Source organism: Camelus dromedarius, unplaced genomic scaffold, assembly GCF_036321535.1.
Source record: "Camelus dromedarius isolate mCamDro1 unplaced genomic scaffold, mCamDro1.pat HAP1_SCAFFOLD_153, whole genome shotgun sequence".
NCBI lineage: Eukaryota > Metazoa > Chordata > Mammalia > Artiodactyla > Camelidae > Camelus > Camelus dromedarius.
This window is the reverse complement of record NW_026989835.1, coordinates 1-18,582: the sequence shown is the minus strand read 5'-3', so window position 1 is coordinate 18,582 and position 18,582 is coordinate 1. Positions and strand designations below refer to the sequence as shown.

General features: G+C 47.4%; 1 protein-coding gene and 1 long non-coding RNA gene across 11 annotated transcripts; one reads left to right on the top strand and one right to left on the bottom strand.

Annotated features, from left to right (window-relative positions):
- Positions 1 to 6,938: 6,938 nt before the first annotated feature.
- On the bottom strand, positions 6,939 to 14,440 carry LOC135320892 (GDP-fucose protein O-fucosyltransferase 2-like). Of its 9 annotated transcripts, none has more exons than XM_064484090.1 (5): positions 14,213 to 14,421; positions 12,591 to 12,827; positions 10,301 to 10,467; positions 9,344 to 9,473; positions 6,939 to 8,435 (listed from the first exon to the last, which is right to left on the bottom strand). In XM_064484090.1, the coding sequence occupies exons 1-3, from the start codon at positions 14,409 to 14,411 to the stop codon at positions 10,460 to 10,462; spliced, it is 444 nt and encodes a 147-aa protein (XP_064340160.1). In that variant the 5' UTR covers positions 14,412 to 14,421; the 3' UTR covers positions 6,939 to 8,435; positions 9,344 to 9,473; positions 10,301 to 10,459. The 9 variants fall into 9 exon arrangements, with proteins under 9 accessions (XP_064340160.1, XP_064340161.1, XP_064340158.1 ...); XM_064484091.1 differs by having other exon boundaries at positions 10,366 to 10,467; XM_064484088.1 differs by lacking the exon at positions 10,301 to 10,467 and having other exon boundaries at positions 9,344 to 9,401; positions 14,219 to 14,440.
- Positions 14,441 to 14,542: 102 nt separating this feature from the next.
- On the top strand, positions 14,543 to 18,573 carry LOC135320893 (uncharacterized). Of its 2 annotated transcripts, none has more exons than XR_010380237.1 (3): positions 14,543 to 14,889; positions 16,216 to 16,594; positions 17,212 to 18,573. It is a non-coding gene; the product is annotated as an uncharacterized LOC135320893 (long non-coding RNA). The 2 variants fall into 2 exon arrangements; XR_010380236.1 differs by having other exon boundaries at positions 14,552 to 14,789.
- The last annotated feature ends 9 nt before the right edge of the window (positions 18,574 to 18,582 follow it).

Below are 18,582 nucleotides of genomic sequence, written 5' to 3'. Positions count from 1 at the left end.
ATTCTAAGTGAAGTAAGCCAGAAAAAGAGAAGAATGCCATATAATATCACTTATATGTGGAATCTAAAAAAAGACACAAGTGAACTTAACTACAAAAGTGAAACAGACCCACAGACATAGAGAAACAAACTTACGGTTACCAGGGAGAGAAGGGGATGGGAAGGGATAAATATGGTAATTGGAAAAGTGTCCCTCTTGGAGAGTTATGGAAATGTTAGCTATCTTGATTGCGATGATGTTTTTCTGGGTGTAGACATCTATCAAATTCATCAAATAGTACATGTGAAATATGTGTAATTTACTATACAGGAATCGTACCACAATAAATATGCCTGTAAAAAAAAAAAAACAAGAAAATATTGGCGGCATTGTGTCCTACGTTTTTATGTGTCTTTAGTGAGTGGGTCTTCAATTTTCCGGTCTGCCATATTTTCTGAACCAGAAGTGCCCTCCTTCCCTTTTCTTTGATAAACTGTCAGTGGGTGGCATTTATTCCCGTGGCTTCAACTGCTCTCTGTCCACTGATTAACTGTCAAATCTTTTCCAGCAAGGACATTTCATTTCAGTCCCAGAAATATACTTATAATTGACAAGTAGACATGCCATTGTTTGAAGAAGTAAACCTAGTTCTGAGCGAGTGTAAATTCAAACACACAGAGCTTGAGATTTTTATGGGCTAAACAAGTGGGAATGTCTACTTGTCAATTATAAGTATATTTCTGGGACTGAAATGAAATGTCCTTGCTGGAAAAGATTTGACAGTTAATCAGTGGACAGAGAGCAGTTGAAGCCACGGGAATAAATGCCACCCACTGACAGTTTATCAAAGAAAAGGGAAGGAGGGCACTTCTGGTTCAGAAAATATGGCAGACCGGAAAATTGAAGACCCACTCACTAAAGACACATAAAAACGTAGGACACAATGCCGCCAATATTTTCTTGTTTTTTTTTTTTTACAGGCATATTTATTGTGGTACGATTCCTGTATAGTAAATTACACATATTTCACATGTACTATTTGATGAATTTGATAGATGTCTACACCCAGAAAAACATCATCGCAATCAAGATAGCTAACATTTCCATAACTCTCCAAGAGGGACACTTTTCCAATTACCATATTTATCCCTTCCCATCCCCTTCTCTCCCTGGTAACCGTAAGTTTGTTTCTCTATGTCTGTGGGTCTGTTTCACTTTTGTAGTTAAGTTCACTTGTGTCTTTTTTTAGATTCCACATATAAGTGATATTATATGGCATTCTTCTCTTTTTCTGGCTTACTTCACTTAGAATGACTATCTCTACATCCATCTATGTTGCTGCAAATGACATTATTTTGTTCTTCTTAATGGTTGAGTAGTATTCCTTTGTATAAATATACTACTACATCTTTATCTAGTCAGCTGTCGACGGACATTTGCGTTTTTGCCATGTCCTGGCTATTATAAATAGTGCTGCTCTGAGCATTGAGGTGCATGTGACTTTTTGAATTAGAGTTTTCTTCTGACATATGCCCGGGAGTGGGAAGGCTGGATCATGAGTTAAGTCTATTTTCAGTTTTTAAAGGAAATTCCACAGTGTCTTCTCTAGTGACAATGCAGCCCTTTTTGTGAAAGCAGAGCCATGCTCAGAAAGTAACGGGTATTTCTAGGGGCCAGATATGAAGCACAGTGAGTGTGGCCTGTTCAAAAATCAAAGGACAGTCTGCCAGGGCTGGAGGAGAGTGACAAGGGAAGTGTGGTACAGGTAGGTTTCAGACCACATGGGGACCTGACAGGCTGGGATAAGGAGCCTGGACTTCTAGTCATCCCTTGGTAACCATGGGGCACTGGTTCCAGGACTCCCCCCTGAAGTCAACATCCATGGATGCTGACGCCTCTTGTATAAAATGGCATAGGACTTGCATGGAACTTATGTGCACCCTCCCATGTACTTTATCTATATCTTCAAATCATCTCTGGATTACTCACTGTATCTAATACAACATGAATGCTATGTAAGTAGTTGTCAATGATGGCAAATTCAAGTGTTGCTTTTTGAAACTGTTTTTTCACGAATATTTTCAAACCACAGTTAGTTGAATCTGCTGGATAGGGAGCCCCTAGATACGGAGAACCCCCAAGCTCTTCCTTTCCACCTCCTAAATTTCCACTACAAGCACTGAAGGGGTCCAAACATAGAAGAGCGCCATGTACCTGCTGGAAACCCTGAGGAATTCCTTCAGCTTATGTAGCACAGGAGAGAAAGTATAGGGACATCTAGTGGGAAAGGACGGCCTGCCTGGAGAGGAAGGAGGAAAGACCGCAGTGGAAGCCAGCTCGCACCCTACTGGAGCTAGCTGATAGCAGTGAGGGACGCCGAGGAACTGGGGACACGTCACGTGGGGGGCGATCCTGGCCGCCACATGCAGGGTTCGCATAGCTGGGGCCCAGTTTGCAAGATCAAAATAACAAGGGGGGAGAGGGGCTGCCTCAGTCCCGGGATCCTGACAACGGCCACAGCGCCGTGACCCCAGCTATTGCGGCTCCCCTAGTAAGCCAGAAAAAGGAAACTCTGAGCCAAGATATTGCAGATTCCACCGCAGCCACACGGATAACTAGATCTCTAAGCTGACAAAATGTAACCACCAGAAACAGGAATCTTTCCTTTTCTCTTCATTTGGACCTTTGGACAGGGAGCCACACATCTCTGACGGGAACCACCTTTAATCCGATAGAGAGCTCACTTTTTCAGGAATAAGCATGGAGCAAAAGAGTGGGGTGATGGTTTAAAGTGGAAGTCAAAGCGGAAGCCCGTCTGAGAAATGGTAAAAACATGCATCTCAGTGAATCCGAGTTATGGCGAAAAGAAGGGGGAAGGTTAAGTAAATCTCTATCCACCAGAAAAGACTAGCCAGTCATAAAAAGACAGCAATTTAAATCAAGAAAACTTTTTTGTTTTTTTGGTGATGAAAAACAATGCCATATTTTAAAACAAGGCTTGGGCCATCAACAACACCCTGAGAGTTGTTGAGGAGGAGAACATAAAGCTTCATATAGACATGAAAGTGTTCCAAGTCCACTTCTCAAAAAAACTTAGCCAATCATGTGTCCAGTTGATTTGAAAATCCCGATAAGTAAATAACTCAAAAGTGGGAAAGACATGGTATTAAATAGTGGTAGTGAGCAATGAAATCCAGGAAGTTTATAGCTATATTTCATTGTTAATATAACAAACTGGAAGCAACTGTCTAAACATAGTAACTGGAGGACACATACACACACACACACACACACACACACACACACACACACACACGCGCACACACACAATCTGGAAGAGCAGAGAGGTAAAATATGCTAAATTTATCATTATTGAGGAACAGGATCTAATAGGTTATTTCAGTTTTGATAGTGTTATAGGAATACTGGTCCAATTACATATAAAGTTATGAACTTAGAGATGATTTATAAAAATTTAGAGAGAATTTTCATTAAAAGGCAATATAGCTTCCAAATCATTGAAGAGAAAATTAACAATAAAAAAATTAATCAATCCAGCTAATATGGAGTAACAGAGACCATATTTACCACCCTAAAATAAACCACAAAATGGATACAATATATGAAGCAATGATTTTTAAGAGAGGTGAAAACGATCATCCACTAGGACCCTGTCCTGCCACCACTATACCGAGGCTGCTAGGCCTCCTACTGCCATCACCAATAATGTCCACCAAGAGGTGACATTTCCTTCCTCTGCTCCTACTGCAGAGCCAGTCCTGAGCAGTCCTTTTGCAGGTTTTGGCAGGCAGCTCCCAGAAGTGCTCTCGTGGACCTTGGTCCCTTTTGGCCACCAGCAAAGGGATCAAGGATGAGCAGTGAGCCTCTTTACTCATCCAAGACCTAGGAACCTATCTAATTTCTGAGCAGGGCTTCACTCTTCTCTGCTGTCTGGTACTCTCTGCCCGGCTTCCCGTGTCCCGTTTGGGCAGCCTGCACGCTGGCCACAGCCCATCAGAATCTGTTCCCCCGCCAAGAGGCAACGCGTGATCTTGAGTAGGGCTCCAGGCCTCTGGAGCAGCGTGGCTTGGACTGCGTCCTGGCCCTGGGTGCGCGAGCTCCATGTCCTTGGTTGAGTCAGTTAACATCTCTAAGCTAAGTTTCTTCATCAGTAAAATGAAGACATATCAATATGGAAAAATAAAGTCAGAATCGGGGGGGAATAAATTTCTAGTGACTGAAGATTTTTTTAATTTTGAATTATACAGCAAAAGACATCATACAAATTTTACTACTTCATAATTCTAAAGGACAGCTTCTACTGTTAATACTAATGCATGCACATACACACAAACACACGTGCAGATGCACTGACTCTGGCCCACATACATTCCCTACACACAGACGTACATGGACTCATGTACCACACACACACATAGCATACACACAACCACACACATCCCCAGGCGCGTGCGCGCACAGCCACACACACACTCACAGTCATGTACCACACAATTCCCCAGGTGCGTGCGTGCGCACACACACGTCATACACACCTTTGGCGTTATTCTAAATCAATTTACAATTGAGGGTCTCAGTGTCCATTGTTTTATCCGCTCAGAAGATCCTGACTTCGGACTGTGAAGCAGGAGCCCCTCCTCTCTGGAGATGGTCTTTGCCACTTACAGTCTCAGTAGAGCCAACATAAATGCTCTGGACCCTTGGAAGTGCAGGGCCAGAGCATACCTGGGAGCTCACATTCTATATATCTAAACATTTTAAGTGCAGTAGGTTCTAAAGTCCTGCCTTTACAAATATACATTCATTATAAGGGGGAAGGCCAGGTTCAAAATTAGAACAACCAGACTCAGGGGAGTCCTGCAAAGAAAGTGAGTGTGTGGGGAGAGCTGATTCCCAGACTCTGATCACTAGCCTGACCCTTTTCTTCCCAATGCTGGGTCCATCCCTTGCCATAAGTGGCCTTGGATGTGCACAGGGGGACACTCAGATTTCACGTCCGGGCTCTGCCTATAACCTCCATGCAAACAGCTGCCCTTTGGCCTCTCTGTGAGTCCTGGGAATCTGAACTCCGGGGAGAGCCGGTGCAGGCACTAGAAATGGGTCAGGGGCTGCTGAGGCAGGGCATTCGGCGTCCTGGGTTTCTAGAGCATGGGATGGAGCCAATGACCATGTCCCCTTGGCCTTGCTGACTCCACCCGATGGAGGGCGTGGCCAGAGGAAGTGTCAGGGCCAGGGGAACCTTCTGCAGTGCAGGACCCAGGGCAGCGGGGGGCCCGGGTCTAAGGAGAGAAGCCCTAAGGAAAAGTCTGTGGAGGCTGTAAGGTACCTTCATTCCCATTAATTAAATAAAACAAAAGCTTACCACAGGCGTGCGGGGGAAGGGTTTTGTTATAACAAGGGAAGGCACTTGCCAAGGTCTGGCCATAGAGGGCTGCTGGGTTTGCCAGGTTGAAGAGGAACCGAGAGGCCGTTTGCCTCCCCTGGGTCTAGACACTGCTTGAATTCTTCCAGGTGACACTTAAATGCAGTGAGACATGGAACTCTCTAAAGTTGTTAAAATATTCATGGTGAGCCATTCAATTCTCTCCTCATTCTTGGCTACGAAAGCACGATAAACACAGGTGGGAATCTCATCAGCCTGTTGGTTGGTTCACTGTCCATCTGGCGCCCCCTCTTGTAGGAGCCTTTATCACATCACCCAGGGCTGACCCATCTCAGGATCACAGCTGATTTTCCACAGGTGGCACCACTTGCTGGTGACATGAAGGAACCATGTTAGCCACCTCCCAAACTCTGAGGCTTCTCCTGGGAGGAGCCTGCAGACACCCAGTCCAGCCTCTGCACAATGATGCTCCCCAGTGTCACTCCCGGCTTGCTGCCCTGGCCTCTAGCTCTGGCCAGAACCTCGCTGAATTGTCGATAGATGTCCCCCATGCACCACGTCTAAGCTTGGGGTCCAGAGGTGACCATGGTTCTTATTTTCTTCCCATCGATGGACTGTTTGATCTTCATGTAATCGTGTTGGCAGGAAGGCCAGTACCACCCTCTTGAGGCCTCCCCGAGCCGCCTCTGTCTATAACTGTCCTAGCACCCCAGGGGATCAGGTCTGAAGCCTGGCACTCAGACACGAGGATGACAGCTGGAGAGACAGGAATCCACTCCTGCTGTGGCTTCTGCTGAGGCTCGATGTGGCCATACAAATGGATCCCACAGGCCCTGACTTCACTTGACTCGCTGCAGGGATGCTCCCACACTGCCCCGTTCCCCCCCAGAGACAGAGGGCTTTCTGCTTGTTCCCGAAGGCCCCACCCCCGAGGGGGCACTGGGTCCAGTGGAGCGTCCAGCCTGGTTCCCCGCCAGCCCTTAGGGCTTTGGTGGGGCCTGGAACATCAACTACCCTCCCCTTAGGGGCCCGTTTGTCCTTTCCAGCCAACAGACCTAGGTCATAAGCACTTTAACTCACCTGAGGGTGTTTTCCTCACTTCAGGGGCAGTGAGGACGGGGCTTCTTCACACTCCAAGTGCCCCAGGTCTGGATGCAGACAGTCTGGCTCTCCCCCAAGTCCTGCAGTTCTGGGCCACACCTGCTGCTGGTCACAGTCTGTGCTGTGTTCTCTTCCAGGACAAGGGGTGCACTCTGACCCCCGCCCCGCCCCCACCAGCGGTGGCAGAGGCGGCGGACAGGCAGGTGAGCTGGGGCCTGAGACCGTGCCCGCAGGTCAGTGCCCCAGAGGCCGCTGGTGACTAGAGGGGCCACGGGGCAGAAGGCAGCATGGGATGGGAGGAGGAGGAAGGTTCAGGATAAGGAGATGAAAGGGGGAACGGACAGCACTGTGAGGGCCTCGGCCATGAAAGGGAAGAGAAATCACAGTGACAGCTGGAGCGGTGTCGGCGTTAAAAGCTGCGGGCTGTTTTTTTTAATTTTATTAATTACCAATATATATTGACAGATTTCTTATTTTATTAAAGATTATGTTCCATGTCATATAACAGGATAGAGTATGTTATTATTTATTAAATAATACATAATAGAAGATATACTAGCATATTATCTTCTGTTTATTTATTAGCAGATAGTATATAATACATATGTAGGTGTTTATACACATAATATATAATTCATGCATCTATATAATATATAACCCATAACAAATAATGTAAGATTATGATTAATATATAATATAACAAGATTACATAACAATAATGATGTAATATTACCCATTGTATGTCTTGGTTCATGACACATTCTCATCTTAGGTGCCTGTCAGAGGTATTTATGTATTAAAATTAATATTATAAGACACAGTTATGAACCTATCACCCAGCATCATAACAGGAATATTGACAGTGACATACTGTGTCCTCTTTCCCTATCCTGCTCTTGGCCTTTTCTCACAGGAAGTAACCAGCATCCTGAATCCTGGCTTACCCTTGCCTTGTGTTACTTTCACACACACAACATTTAAGATCAGTTAAAACAAATGAACTGCAGGTACATGCAATGAAGTGGATGAATCACACACTCCATGTTAAATTGAAAAAGTAACCCCTAGAAGGTAGCCGATAGTGTGCTATGCTTTTAACTGTGTATATATATGTCAACTAAACTCACTGAATTAAGAACAACTACAGCTAGAGTCCAGGTGGGAGAGGGACAGATAAAAGGTGAGGTGAGCAGGTTTGCTGCAGGTGAGCCAGTTCCTTTCCAGTGACATGTCATTCTCTCTGAAGCAGGAGGCAAGGCCATCTGCTGGGAGTCAGGGAAGAGACAGAGGGAAGGTTAGAGGTGTGCAGAGAGCAGAGAATGTTGACACCACTGAGTGATAAGTGGGGAAATGTGCTCACTAGAGAAATCCTGGAGGATTGCCTGGCAGCGGCAACATGGTGGGCATTGATTTGTAGTCTTGGAAATCTGTGCTGGGAGAGCCTGCTGCCTGCAGGCTCAGAACAAGTAGAGCTGGGTGAACCGAGATGGAAGTCGGCCTGGTGAGGAACTGAAAAGGTCAAGGCTCAAGGGGGTTTTGTCTGTCATAAAGAGAGTGCTGACTGTGGATGCAGAGCTGGAAGGTGGGGAAGTGGAAGTAAGAGGAACGTGGACAGGCAGGAAAGCAGAGGAGTCAGCGCATGATGCCCCAGTGAGGGTGAAGGAGGGCCAGGGAGGCTGGTGGAGAAGAAGCTGGACGGCTAGAGGTGGGCACTTAAAGGAGAGAGGCTGGACCTTGGGTGGAGACACGCCCGGGTATGAGCCCGGGGGTAGGGTGAATGGGGGGTGGCTGGCTCAGGCTGACAGAGAAGAAGACCCTACAATGACCATACTGGGTGGTGGAAGGAGAATGAACTTTGACGTCTTGATGGTAGGAGGCGAGGCAATACAGAGCTGGTGGTCCAGGTGCTCCTGACTGAGGCAGATGAGCAGGGAGGCCAGGGTGGCAGGCACTGATAGGAAAGGATCCGTGTTTTCCAGGTGCTCCCACGAGGGGAGGAGCAATCATCTGAAGGTGGAAAGTGAGCACAAGGAGGCCAACCCAGGCTCCTGATCAAACGGGGGTTGTGAAGGTGCAAAGCGTCAACTCCAGTGATGGTGGCCCAGGAAGCAGGGACCACGGGTGAAGTGAGGGGGCACTCAGAGAAGAGAGGGAGAAGAGTCTTCTGGGTGTAGGGGGAAGAGAGGCCCCAGGACAAAGGAGCACAGAGGCACAGTGATGAGGATGGACTGGCTCTATGGTGACACTGCAGGGATGGCTGGATCTTTGTCCTGAGGGCTTAGGTTGGGGGGACTACTGGCCTCATGAGGATCCCCCTCTCAGCAGCCTGGACAGAGGCTCTCGCTCCTGAGAGCTGTGTGGCCACCACTGTTCCCGGAGGGGCTCTGCCTCCATCTTCTCTTATCAGACTTTCCTGCCCAGCCCCCGACCGCCAGCGAGGGAGCCTGGGCCTCGCAGCTGTTTGCCGTGGAGGGACACAGGCTCCTCGGAGGAGCAGGCGGATCTTACTTTGCTCCGTAACCCAGGGCCTAGCAAAGCGCCAGCCCATGTGTGGGCCATGTAGGGGCTCGGATACTTACTATACTAACTCAAAGCAGTAGAATTGCAGAGCTGGAGGAAGTGACCACTGAGCTCACAGAGTTCACTGCCCACACCCCCATTCTACAGATGAGGAATCAGAGACCAAGCAGTGAAGCAGCCTTGGCCAAGGTCACGCTGCTCGTAAATGCTGGCCTGTGTCGGGCATGCCAAGTGATGAGCTGCAGTGAAGGGGCTGAGAGGGGTCTCTGGTTCCAGAGAGCTCGGATTCAAGTCCCAGCTCTGCCATTTATTAGCCGTGTGACTAATGAATGTCCTTACCTTTAAAGTGGAACTCATAGTGGTGCCAACTCATTGGGTTGTCATGAACACAGCGTTCCTGGAACAGCAGGACAGAGTTCTGTAAGGGTTTGCTGTTGCTTTGGTTATGATTATTATCACCAAGTGAACCCTGAAATGAAGAACAAAGGCAGCAAGAATTTTTATTTTAAAGGAGTTTCAAATCCTCTGATGAATGCTTCATTTCATCTATTCAAGTTTTCATTTGACCCTTATTAACAACTACACAATGGATGACTTTTGAGGCAATCTTGCTTCATGTCTTTAATTCTCACTAACGACACAGGCTATTTAACAGGCAGCAGTTTCTTTTCCAGGAAGAGGGACAAAAAGTTAAAAATGACTCAGTGCCTCTCGGTCCCCAGTGAGTTGGTTGTGACCTGTCAACCCAGCTTTGGGGAAGTGCCTGCTCCCCCTGGGCCCACTGAGCTGCCCCGCAGCCTCCAAGGGGTGCCGTACCCCCACACGAATCCAGTCTCTTGGTTCCTATCTTTGCTTCAGATCCCTCAAGGACTGCCCATGCCCCAGGGCCCCATCTGCCCCACCAGCCTTGGCTGCTGGACTCCAGGACACCATCCTGGGTCTCAACCATCCCCTGTTCCTATGACCGCCCCACTACTCTACATTTTGTCCTTCAAGTGTGGGCTTCTGTGGCTCGCCACACAGCAGGGGTCTCCCCGTCCTCCACCTTGGGTAACTGCATCGTCCTGCACGGTGCCTAGGGAACCCGTGTGGAGGCAGGAAGAATACAGAACAACAGGTGCTCAGAGGGGCTGCCTTTCCCACTGCAGGGGCCCTAGAGAGCTTTCTCCCAGCTGGTTATTCACAGGCGCTGAAGCTGTGGAATCTCGATCTCACCAATTTAAAGGGCATCATCACTAATTACAAAAGCAATCATTTCTTCAGTAGCAAAAGGAGAAAAGACTTTGTGTTCCCCACCTCCAACTGTTTTCCTCCACCTTCAGATGTTTCTCATCTCTGGGCAAGGGTAGAATGCAACTCACAGAATATTATTTTTCAATGTCTTTTCCCACTCTGAAGATTGCTTTCCCAGAACCGATGAAGGCTAGAATGGTTTAGCTTCCCTGGACTGAGGATTCAGAGGCCTGGGGGGAAGGGGGGAGGGGGAGGTGAGATAACTCAGCAATATTGAACCTAACAGAGACATTAAAAAGTTCTATTCTAAACAGAAAGGAAGCAGGATGCTATAGAAACAGGAAAACCATAGTTGGAAATGCAATAACGAGTTGCAAGAGAATAAACATAAAGATGTAAAAATGAAAAAGGACATCAAAATAAAAAGAGTTGGGAATGGGAGAGGGGAGCAAGAAAATGTAGATTTTTTTCTTTCTTTTTTTTCTTCGTTATTCTTAGGATGTGTTGGAGCCTACGTGATTATCAGTCTAAAGGAAATAGATATAGTAATGGGCTGATATATTTGAAGAATAAGGTAACCACAAATCAAAAGCATACATTAGAGTCGCAAAAAAACCAAAAAGAAACAAACTCAAAATGGCTTAAAGACTTAAATATTACACACGACACTATAAACTTCTCACAAGAAAACATAGGCAAAACATTATTTGACATACATCTCAGCAATGTTTTCGTAGGGCAATCTAAGTAACCCAAGCAACAGAAATAAAAGCCAAAATAAATAAATGAGACCTAATTAAACTTATAAACTTTTGCACAGCAATAGAAACCATAAGTAAAACTAAAAGACAACCTATGGAATGGGAGAAAATATTTGCAAAAGATGAGACTGACCATGGCTTAATTTCTAGACTATATAAATAGTCCATACAACTTAATAAGAAAAAAATAAACAACCAAATCCAAAAATGGGCAGAACAACTAAACAAGCAATTCTCCAATGAAGACACACAGATGGCCAATAGGCATATAAAAAATGCTTAATATCGTTCAATTATCAGAGAAATGCAACTCAAAACTACAATGTTATCATCTCACACCAGTCAGAATGGCCATCATTCAAAAGTCCACAAACCATAAATGCCGGAGAGGCTGTGGAGGAAAGGAAACCCTCCTACATTGTTGGTGGGAATGTAGTTTGTTGCAGCCACTGTGGAAAACAGTATGGAGATTCCTCAAAAGACAAAAAAAAAAAAAAAAAAAAAAGGCTTATTACCTAATCCAGCAATCCCACTCCTGGGCATATAACCAGAGGGAACCTTCATTCCAAAAGATATCTGCACCCCAATTTTCACAGGAGCACTGTTTACAATGGCCAAGACATAGAAGCAACCTAAACATTCACTGACAGATGACTGGATAAAGATGCGGTATTTAGATATAACAGTCATAACAAAGAAGGAAATAAGGCCATTTACAGCAACATGGATGGAACTGGAGATTATCTCACTAAGTGAAATAAGTTAGACAAAGACAAGTATCATATGATATCATTTATATGTGGAATTTTTAAAAAAATGATACAAATGGACTTATCTATAAAACAAAAAACAGACTCACAGACTTATAAAACAAACTTAGGAGTTTGGGATTAACAGATACAAATTACTATATGTAAAACAGACAAACGACAAGGATTCACTGTAGAACACAGGGAAGAATATTCAGTATCTTGCAACCTATAATGGAAAAGAACCTGAAAAAGAATAAACTATGTATATGTACAACTGAATCACTATGCTGCATACCTGAAACTAACAAAACAGCTGTATAACTGAAACTAACAAAACATTGTAAATCAAACACATTTCAATTTAAAAAAAATTGATAAGCTCTAAATACCTTTATTCAAAGAAAATCTTGAACTCTTCCCTCTTACAAAATTTAAAATGGGTAGCTTGAGCAGGACCAAATTATACTGGATGGGCAGTTACATATCTTCTCCAGCACGTGGCCCATGCTACACACACATCGTGTTTTCCTACAGGTAAGAACAGCCCTGACTGCACAGCGAGCGACTCTTTCTGGGACAAGGGCCTCTGTGGCAGTGGCCTCCTTGTCACCGCTGCATCTCACCAGGAGGCCAGGGTTTTCAGAGGGGAGGGGACATAGAGCTCATACACTTCAAATTGACTTCCCGAAAAAACTATGGAAAAACCAAATTCACCTGCAGTGTAGGAAACATGAGCAGGGCCCCTAAGCAGACCGACAAGCCCAAAGTAAGATGGCCCGATGTTCAGATCGGAACCAGAACAAAGACCACCTGGCCCCAGTTAAATGACCACCACCTCACCTGCAACGAACTGCTCGTACTCAATGTCAGGGATGTTTCTGTTGAGACTTGGGAGGTCAAAGGAGTCGGACCAGGGATCGGGGCTCTGCCAGTGGTAGAGGTGGCCCCAAGGGAATAGCACCAGTACCGGCTCCTCCATCTTCAGCAGGGTCTTCAGGAGGAAGGCAATGTGGATGCAGACGTTCCTAAGGAGGTTGAAGCCCTCTGGAGGGTTGAAGTCACACAGAAGGTACCTGGCTGGGAGCAAAGGAGAGCGGGTCTTCAGGGCCAGGCCTCTGCACAGGAATCCCGGCTTAGATAGAACAGATACAACGGGAATCCCTGCACAGCCCATGGCCTAGACTCCAGACACATTCAGCAGCTTCTGGTTTGTAAAGTGGAGGCACTGCCCACCCATCTCCATGTGGCCAATTACTTCAAGTCCGGGAGCAGTTGCGGAAGACATCTTGGCATCCGTCTAACACCACTAAGCACCCGACTAGCATCTGAGCACCCGTTCTCCAGGGGCTCTCAAACTTCTTGTTCTACAGAACCCTATACACTCTTAACAATTACTGAGAACTCCAAAAGGCTGCTATTTATGTGAGTTTAATCTATCACTATTTCCTGTGTTAGAAGTTAAATAAGAAGTTAGAGAAAGTGTATGAATTCACTTAAAAATATTAACAATCTACTGTATGTTACCATTAATACTCTTAAACAAAATATATTTCTATTTTTCAAAAGAAAAATCATTAGTGAGAAGAATAGCAGTGATTTTAATTTCTGCAAATCTCTTTTGGACTGGTGAGAGCTGAATTCTCCTATCTGCCTCTGCATTCCCTGTTTAGTGATATCGCAGGCCAGGTTTTCCCTGGAAAACCCCGCAGGAACTCGGGAGAGCAAGAGTGTGCAAAAGGCAGGTGACATCCCGGCGTTTCTATGAAAATGGTCTTGCACCTCAGGGGCCTTGGATACACTTTGATAACTGTTGCCCTATCCAAGGCGAGACTCTTCTACACAAGAGCCAGGCAAGGGTCCTGGATTCTGTAATGAGTTACCGCCAAAACACCCCTCCCTTCTCTGTGTGTTTCTCACAAGCTCCATTACTGCAGATGAGGATGTAATCCTCAACTGGGGCCTCTAATCCCAGAAGACTGCTAACTTCAAGAGGGAGGGTCCCATCTACCATCCCTACACCCCGCATAGTTTATTTTGAGTCAAGCCCTAGATAACTGCTTATCGGCACTGACCCTTGTGTCTTTTTCCTGAGGTTGACTGAAGGAACCAACATCTGGATGGAACTGAAATTTCCCTGCAGATAAACAAGGCTGATAAGCCACCCCATTCCAACATCTGATTCTGGGGCTCTTCAAAACCCGGGTAAGGCCCCGCTTCATCTAAGATGGGTCCTCCGCCTGCCCTTCCCGGGGGGTTCTGGGAGGCCGCGGCCACCAAGGGCGACCCAGACTCGCGGCCCCAGCCCCATTGCCTGAGGGGGAGGAAAGCTTGAGGCTGTGCCCAAGCCCTGCCCCGCCCCGCCCCAACACGCTCCCCGGCACCACAGCCCTCCCCGGCCACCGCCCCAACCCCGATCCCACCCCGGTTCATGTCCGCCGGCCCCGCCGACGGCGCGGACGTACGTTTACCGTCTGTGGGACGCCGCCCCAGACAGGATGTCGGCCGCCGACTGACCAGGCCAGAACTAGTCGCCCGGCCGAGCAAGCCGCCATCCCCAGCAGCAAGCACCGCCATGGTCCCGGGCAGCTGCACACTTCCGGAGCCCGCTACCCGCCCCAGAAGCGCACGCCGGCCCGCGCAGAGCGTGGCGCCTGTAACCATGGCAACTCCGCGGGACCCTCCCCTAGCGCTTGCGTCGTGCGTCCTCCCGAGTCTAGTTGTGCGAGGGCAGAACTTGCAGAGCCAATGGGAGCCAGGGCGCAGCCAGGACGGGGGTGGGGGGAGGCTTATGGGACAGCTGGGCGGGGCCGGGGAGGGCAGGGCCGCCCGGAAGTCCTGACCTGCAGGTGGCGCCGGCCGGAGGCTGGGGCGTTGCTGCCACCAGTGGGCGGGGCAGCGGGGCAGCGGGGCGGGGGCACCCTCACCTGTCCGTGTGTGGGGATCAGCCTGGGCTCCGTGGCCTCCGCTTGCACCGGACGTGGACCCAGGCTACCGGTGGGCAAGATAGAGGACTGAGCCCAGGCACGCACGGCTGGCCAGGTAGGGCACCTGAAGTGCAGATCCGCCAGGCCCGCTGCCGGCCTTGAATACGCGCTGCTAGGCAGTTTCCAAGAAGACGGGATCTGTCATAAGAGGGGAGGTAGGGCTTGGGTACCAGATGTCGGGTTGGGTGCAGTCTCACAGGAGAGCCACGGTGAGAGGGCGCAGAGCGGCCCCTGTGTTGGCGGGGCTAAGAGTTTGGGGTATAGGGTCGGGGTGGTGTGTGCCTTTCTCCGTGGTCTCCTCACTCCAGAGCAAGGGGCTCTGCTTCCCCCCTCCCCTCACTGCACTCCCTGCCTTCCCCAGCACCACCTGGGGTGTGGTCATGTCGAGGCAGGGAAGGCCCAGGGAAGGGGCTCATTCAGGGGCAGGGGCCACTCTGCAGGGATGCTGGACCTGACAGCAATGCAGTGCTTCGGAACTCCCCTGGGCTGGGTTTCTAACCAGTGGGATGGAAGGGCCTTTCCTTCCTGGGGTGCATTTGGGGGAACTAGATACGTCATGAATGTCAGCCCTGAAAATGGAGGCTGTGCTACATCCATTCTTGGAAAGAAAAATCAGGCCCTTCCAGCCCAGGTGACTCAGAAAGTCAGTCAGCAATGTTCGGGGTCCCCAGTTTAGGCTTTCAAATAGAGCTGAGCGGCTCAGGAGGCCAGATCCCTGTCCGTGGCTCCAGGAGTAGGCTTTCTGCTGGGGGACAGGATCCTCACAAACACCTGTGTCTTTGTGGGTCACTCCCCTCTGACAAGCTGGGAGGCAGGGTGCAGTTGTGGGAAATCGTGTTTCCATGAGGAGAGGGCCACCAAGTGGTGGGGGCACAGGAGACAGTGAGAAAGAGTCCCGCAGCCTTTCTGGAATCAAAAAACTGGCAAATGTGAAAAAGTGCATAATTTGTTTTATTGAACAGGCTGCTTATGTACGTTTGGAGGGCCAGGTTCAAGGACTCTGCATCCCTCCAGGACAATAGCCTCAAGAGAAGAACAGACAGAGCAGGAAGAGATGTGGGGTTTCTCCCAGGAATGAGGCAGAACAGGGATTTCTGCAGATTTGCAAGGAGACCCCGACCGCTGAGCACCGGGTTACAACCCCACGTGACCCTTGTCGTGTTTGGCTTGGGCTCTGGGTCTGGCCTGATCATGTATTCTTCCAGCTGAGTTCCAGAAATTCAGAGGGTAGACTTAGAGAGGCTGCGTTTGGAACCCGGTGTGGAGACGGAGGGTCCTTTATCCTGAGTCCCCTCAGCCTAATCACTGTAGCTGAGTTCCAACACCACCCAGGCCCCCAGGGTGGCCGTGGAGGGAGAGCAAGCCTGGCAGGTGACCCAGGGGTCCCACTGCTGTGCCCCTCCCTTATCTTTGTTCCCTTTCACCCCGGAAGGTGTGATTGTCTCATGTCATGGTGACAAGCCATCTCTCTTCTCTGTCAGGTGGGATCCCCACCCCCGCTCAGCCTTCTTTCTGCATGGATGCTGAAGGACCAGGCTCACTTGAAGTTCTGAGTTTGAGCAGTAAGGTGGAAACAAAGAAACCAATGGAAACAAAGAAACAAGTCATTGTGGCAAAGCTCCCCACCACAGAGAAGCTGCCCTGAGTGGAAGGGAGGGTGTGGGCATGCCCATTTGTTTCGTGTCTCCCAGTGCTCTTCGCTTTCTTATTGCAGACCTGCATGGTTACAACAAAATGATCTGCAAAACTGAAAATATTTACTCTCTGGCTTTTACAGAAAAGGCTGACCAGCCTCTGGTTCCCGTACCGGTCAACTGATTGGAGTACCTTTCCAGTTTGGAAACATCTGGGCAGGCCCAGGTTTGCAAAATTCTTTAAGAGTAGTTATGGAGTTTTGCTTCTAAACATTTTTATGGCTCTATACTTCTGAGCTGAGGTTGTGCTGTGTAATTCTGAGCCGGGATTTTCTCAAACTGTTTCTTATTTCTTATACCGGACACCCCTAAATTCCAAGGGGAATGGGATGTTAAGGAAGCCATGGAGTTTAGGAAAAAGATACAGATTTCATTTCCATTTAAGCATCGATGTATCTCCATCCTAGGCAGTATCGGTTCTGTGGTATTGATAGGGGAACTAAATAGCAACCAAATTTATAGAAAATAGTGGGTCATTGGGTACACAAGTTCTTCTTTTCAACATTTTTGTAGTGTTTGCAGTTTAAGATGACCGTTCCTGAGAAACAGGCAGCCTCTTAGAATGAAATAGCATTTTCCCTGAACCATACTCAATTTTTATTTCGTAGACAGCAGGAAGGGCAATCACACATCCAACACTTGGGGACCTCAAAGATAAAACGTAACTTTCTGGGAGCACACTCCCCCCGTCTCCCTCTGCTCTTTTCACTGTCCCATTGTCCCTGAAGGCTCTTTTGTATCTTCTGCTCATGACTCCAGTAACTCTTCCTTCTCGTCCCTCAGCTGGTAAGTTTACTTTTCTACTTTGACCAAGCAAACTGAAGCCAACAGAAGAGAACTTTCACCAGCAACTCCCAGCACATCCGCTCGCCTTCTGATGTCTGTGACCTCACTCTCGCTGCCCCACCTCTTATTACAGGTGACATCGAAAGCCAGATCATCCAAAAGTCACCAGGGGGCCCATCCATACAATCTTCTCCGGGCTGTCACTCCCACATCCATCCTCTCTGTCACTACCTCATCTATTTTGTTCTCCTGCTAGTTGGCTCCTATCAGTATATAAAAGTCCATCCTCTTAAAAGAAACAAACAGCACTCCTTGACTCTAATTGGCCCCCACCAATTGCCACCCCATGTCTTTGCAGCAAATCTTTAATGAGTCGTTTAAACTCACTGTCTGCATATTCTCTTGAGCCATTCCCTTTGGCACCCACTCTGGCTTTCCCCCTGATCCCTCGCTCTATGGAAACTGCTCTGTCAAGGCCATCAGTGACCCCACGTTGCTAAATATAGTGGTCAGTTTTTAGTCTTCATCATGCGTGGCCCTTTGGCAGCATTTGACCCAGCTCTTCCATTTCTCCTCCCCCGTGTTCCTGCTTCACTTGGCCTCCAGCCCATCGCTCTGCTTTCGATCCACTGGCTGGTCTTTTGCCAACGTCTCCTCTTTTTTCCAAATATTTACTGCGAATGTGCCTCGGAGTTGGGTCCTGGGTCTCTCCTCTATCTCACTGCTATACTTTTGGTGGAAGCAACCAGACTTGGAAATTGACATGCCATCAATTTCTCGATTTGTCCAAAACTCCCTGATTGGCCTTTTCCATTTGGAACTCTCTCCCTGATACTCATATTCTTTTTCTTTCATTCATCTTGCTTTCACATTCATACATATGTTCTACTGTGTAAATTACTTTTCCAAATTTTGAATCAGTCCATACATATCATGTGAAATGCTCAGATCTCTATTATTTCCACTAAGATGCTTATTCTACCTTAGAACCTTTCTGCATTTCTGTATTTATGTCAATAAAGTGAATAGTATTTCTACAAGCCTCATAGTTAAACAGTGTGTTTGTTTGGGGCTACTATGTAACATGAAATAATGATACATCAACATAGTCCTTTTTCATTTAATTTTATGTAACACCAAGATGAGGTTTTTGCACTGAAGACTGTTTCATTGAAATTTTACCTACGTTATGGACAGTCAGTTTATGTGAAAGCCCTCATTTCTCCCCTTTTCTGATATATTTTCCATTTGGCTATTATAACATATACCTTGGCATGAAATAAAATTCCAAATCCATTCACATAATAAAATTAATACATTTAAATTATATTTTTTAATGTTAAAAAGAAAGAAAAAAAACCCCAGACT

Excerpts from the sequence above, each read along its gene's own strand:
- LOC135320892 (XM_064484082.1), bottom strand. The coding sequence starts at position 14,411 with ATGGTTACAGGCGCCACGCTCTGCGCGGGCCGGCGTGCGCTTCTGGGG. Across the intron at positions 12,828-14,212 it reads GCGTCCCACAGACGGTAAAC|CCAGGTACCTTCTGTGTGAC; the intron begins GTACGTCCGCGC and ends CTTTGCTCCCAG.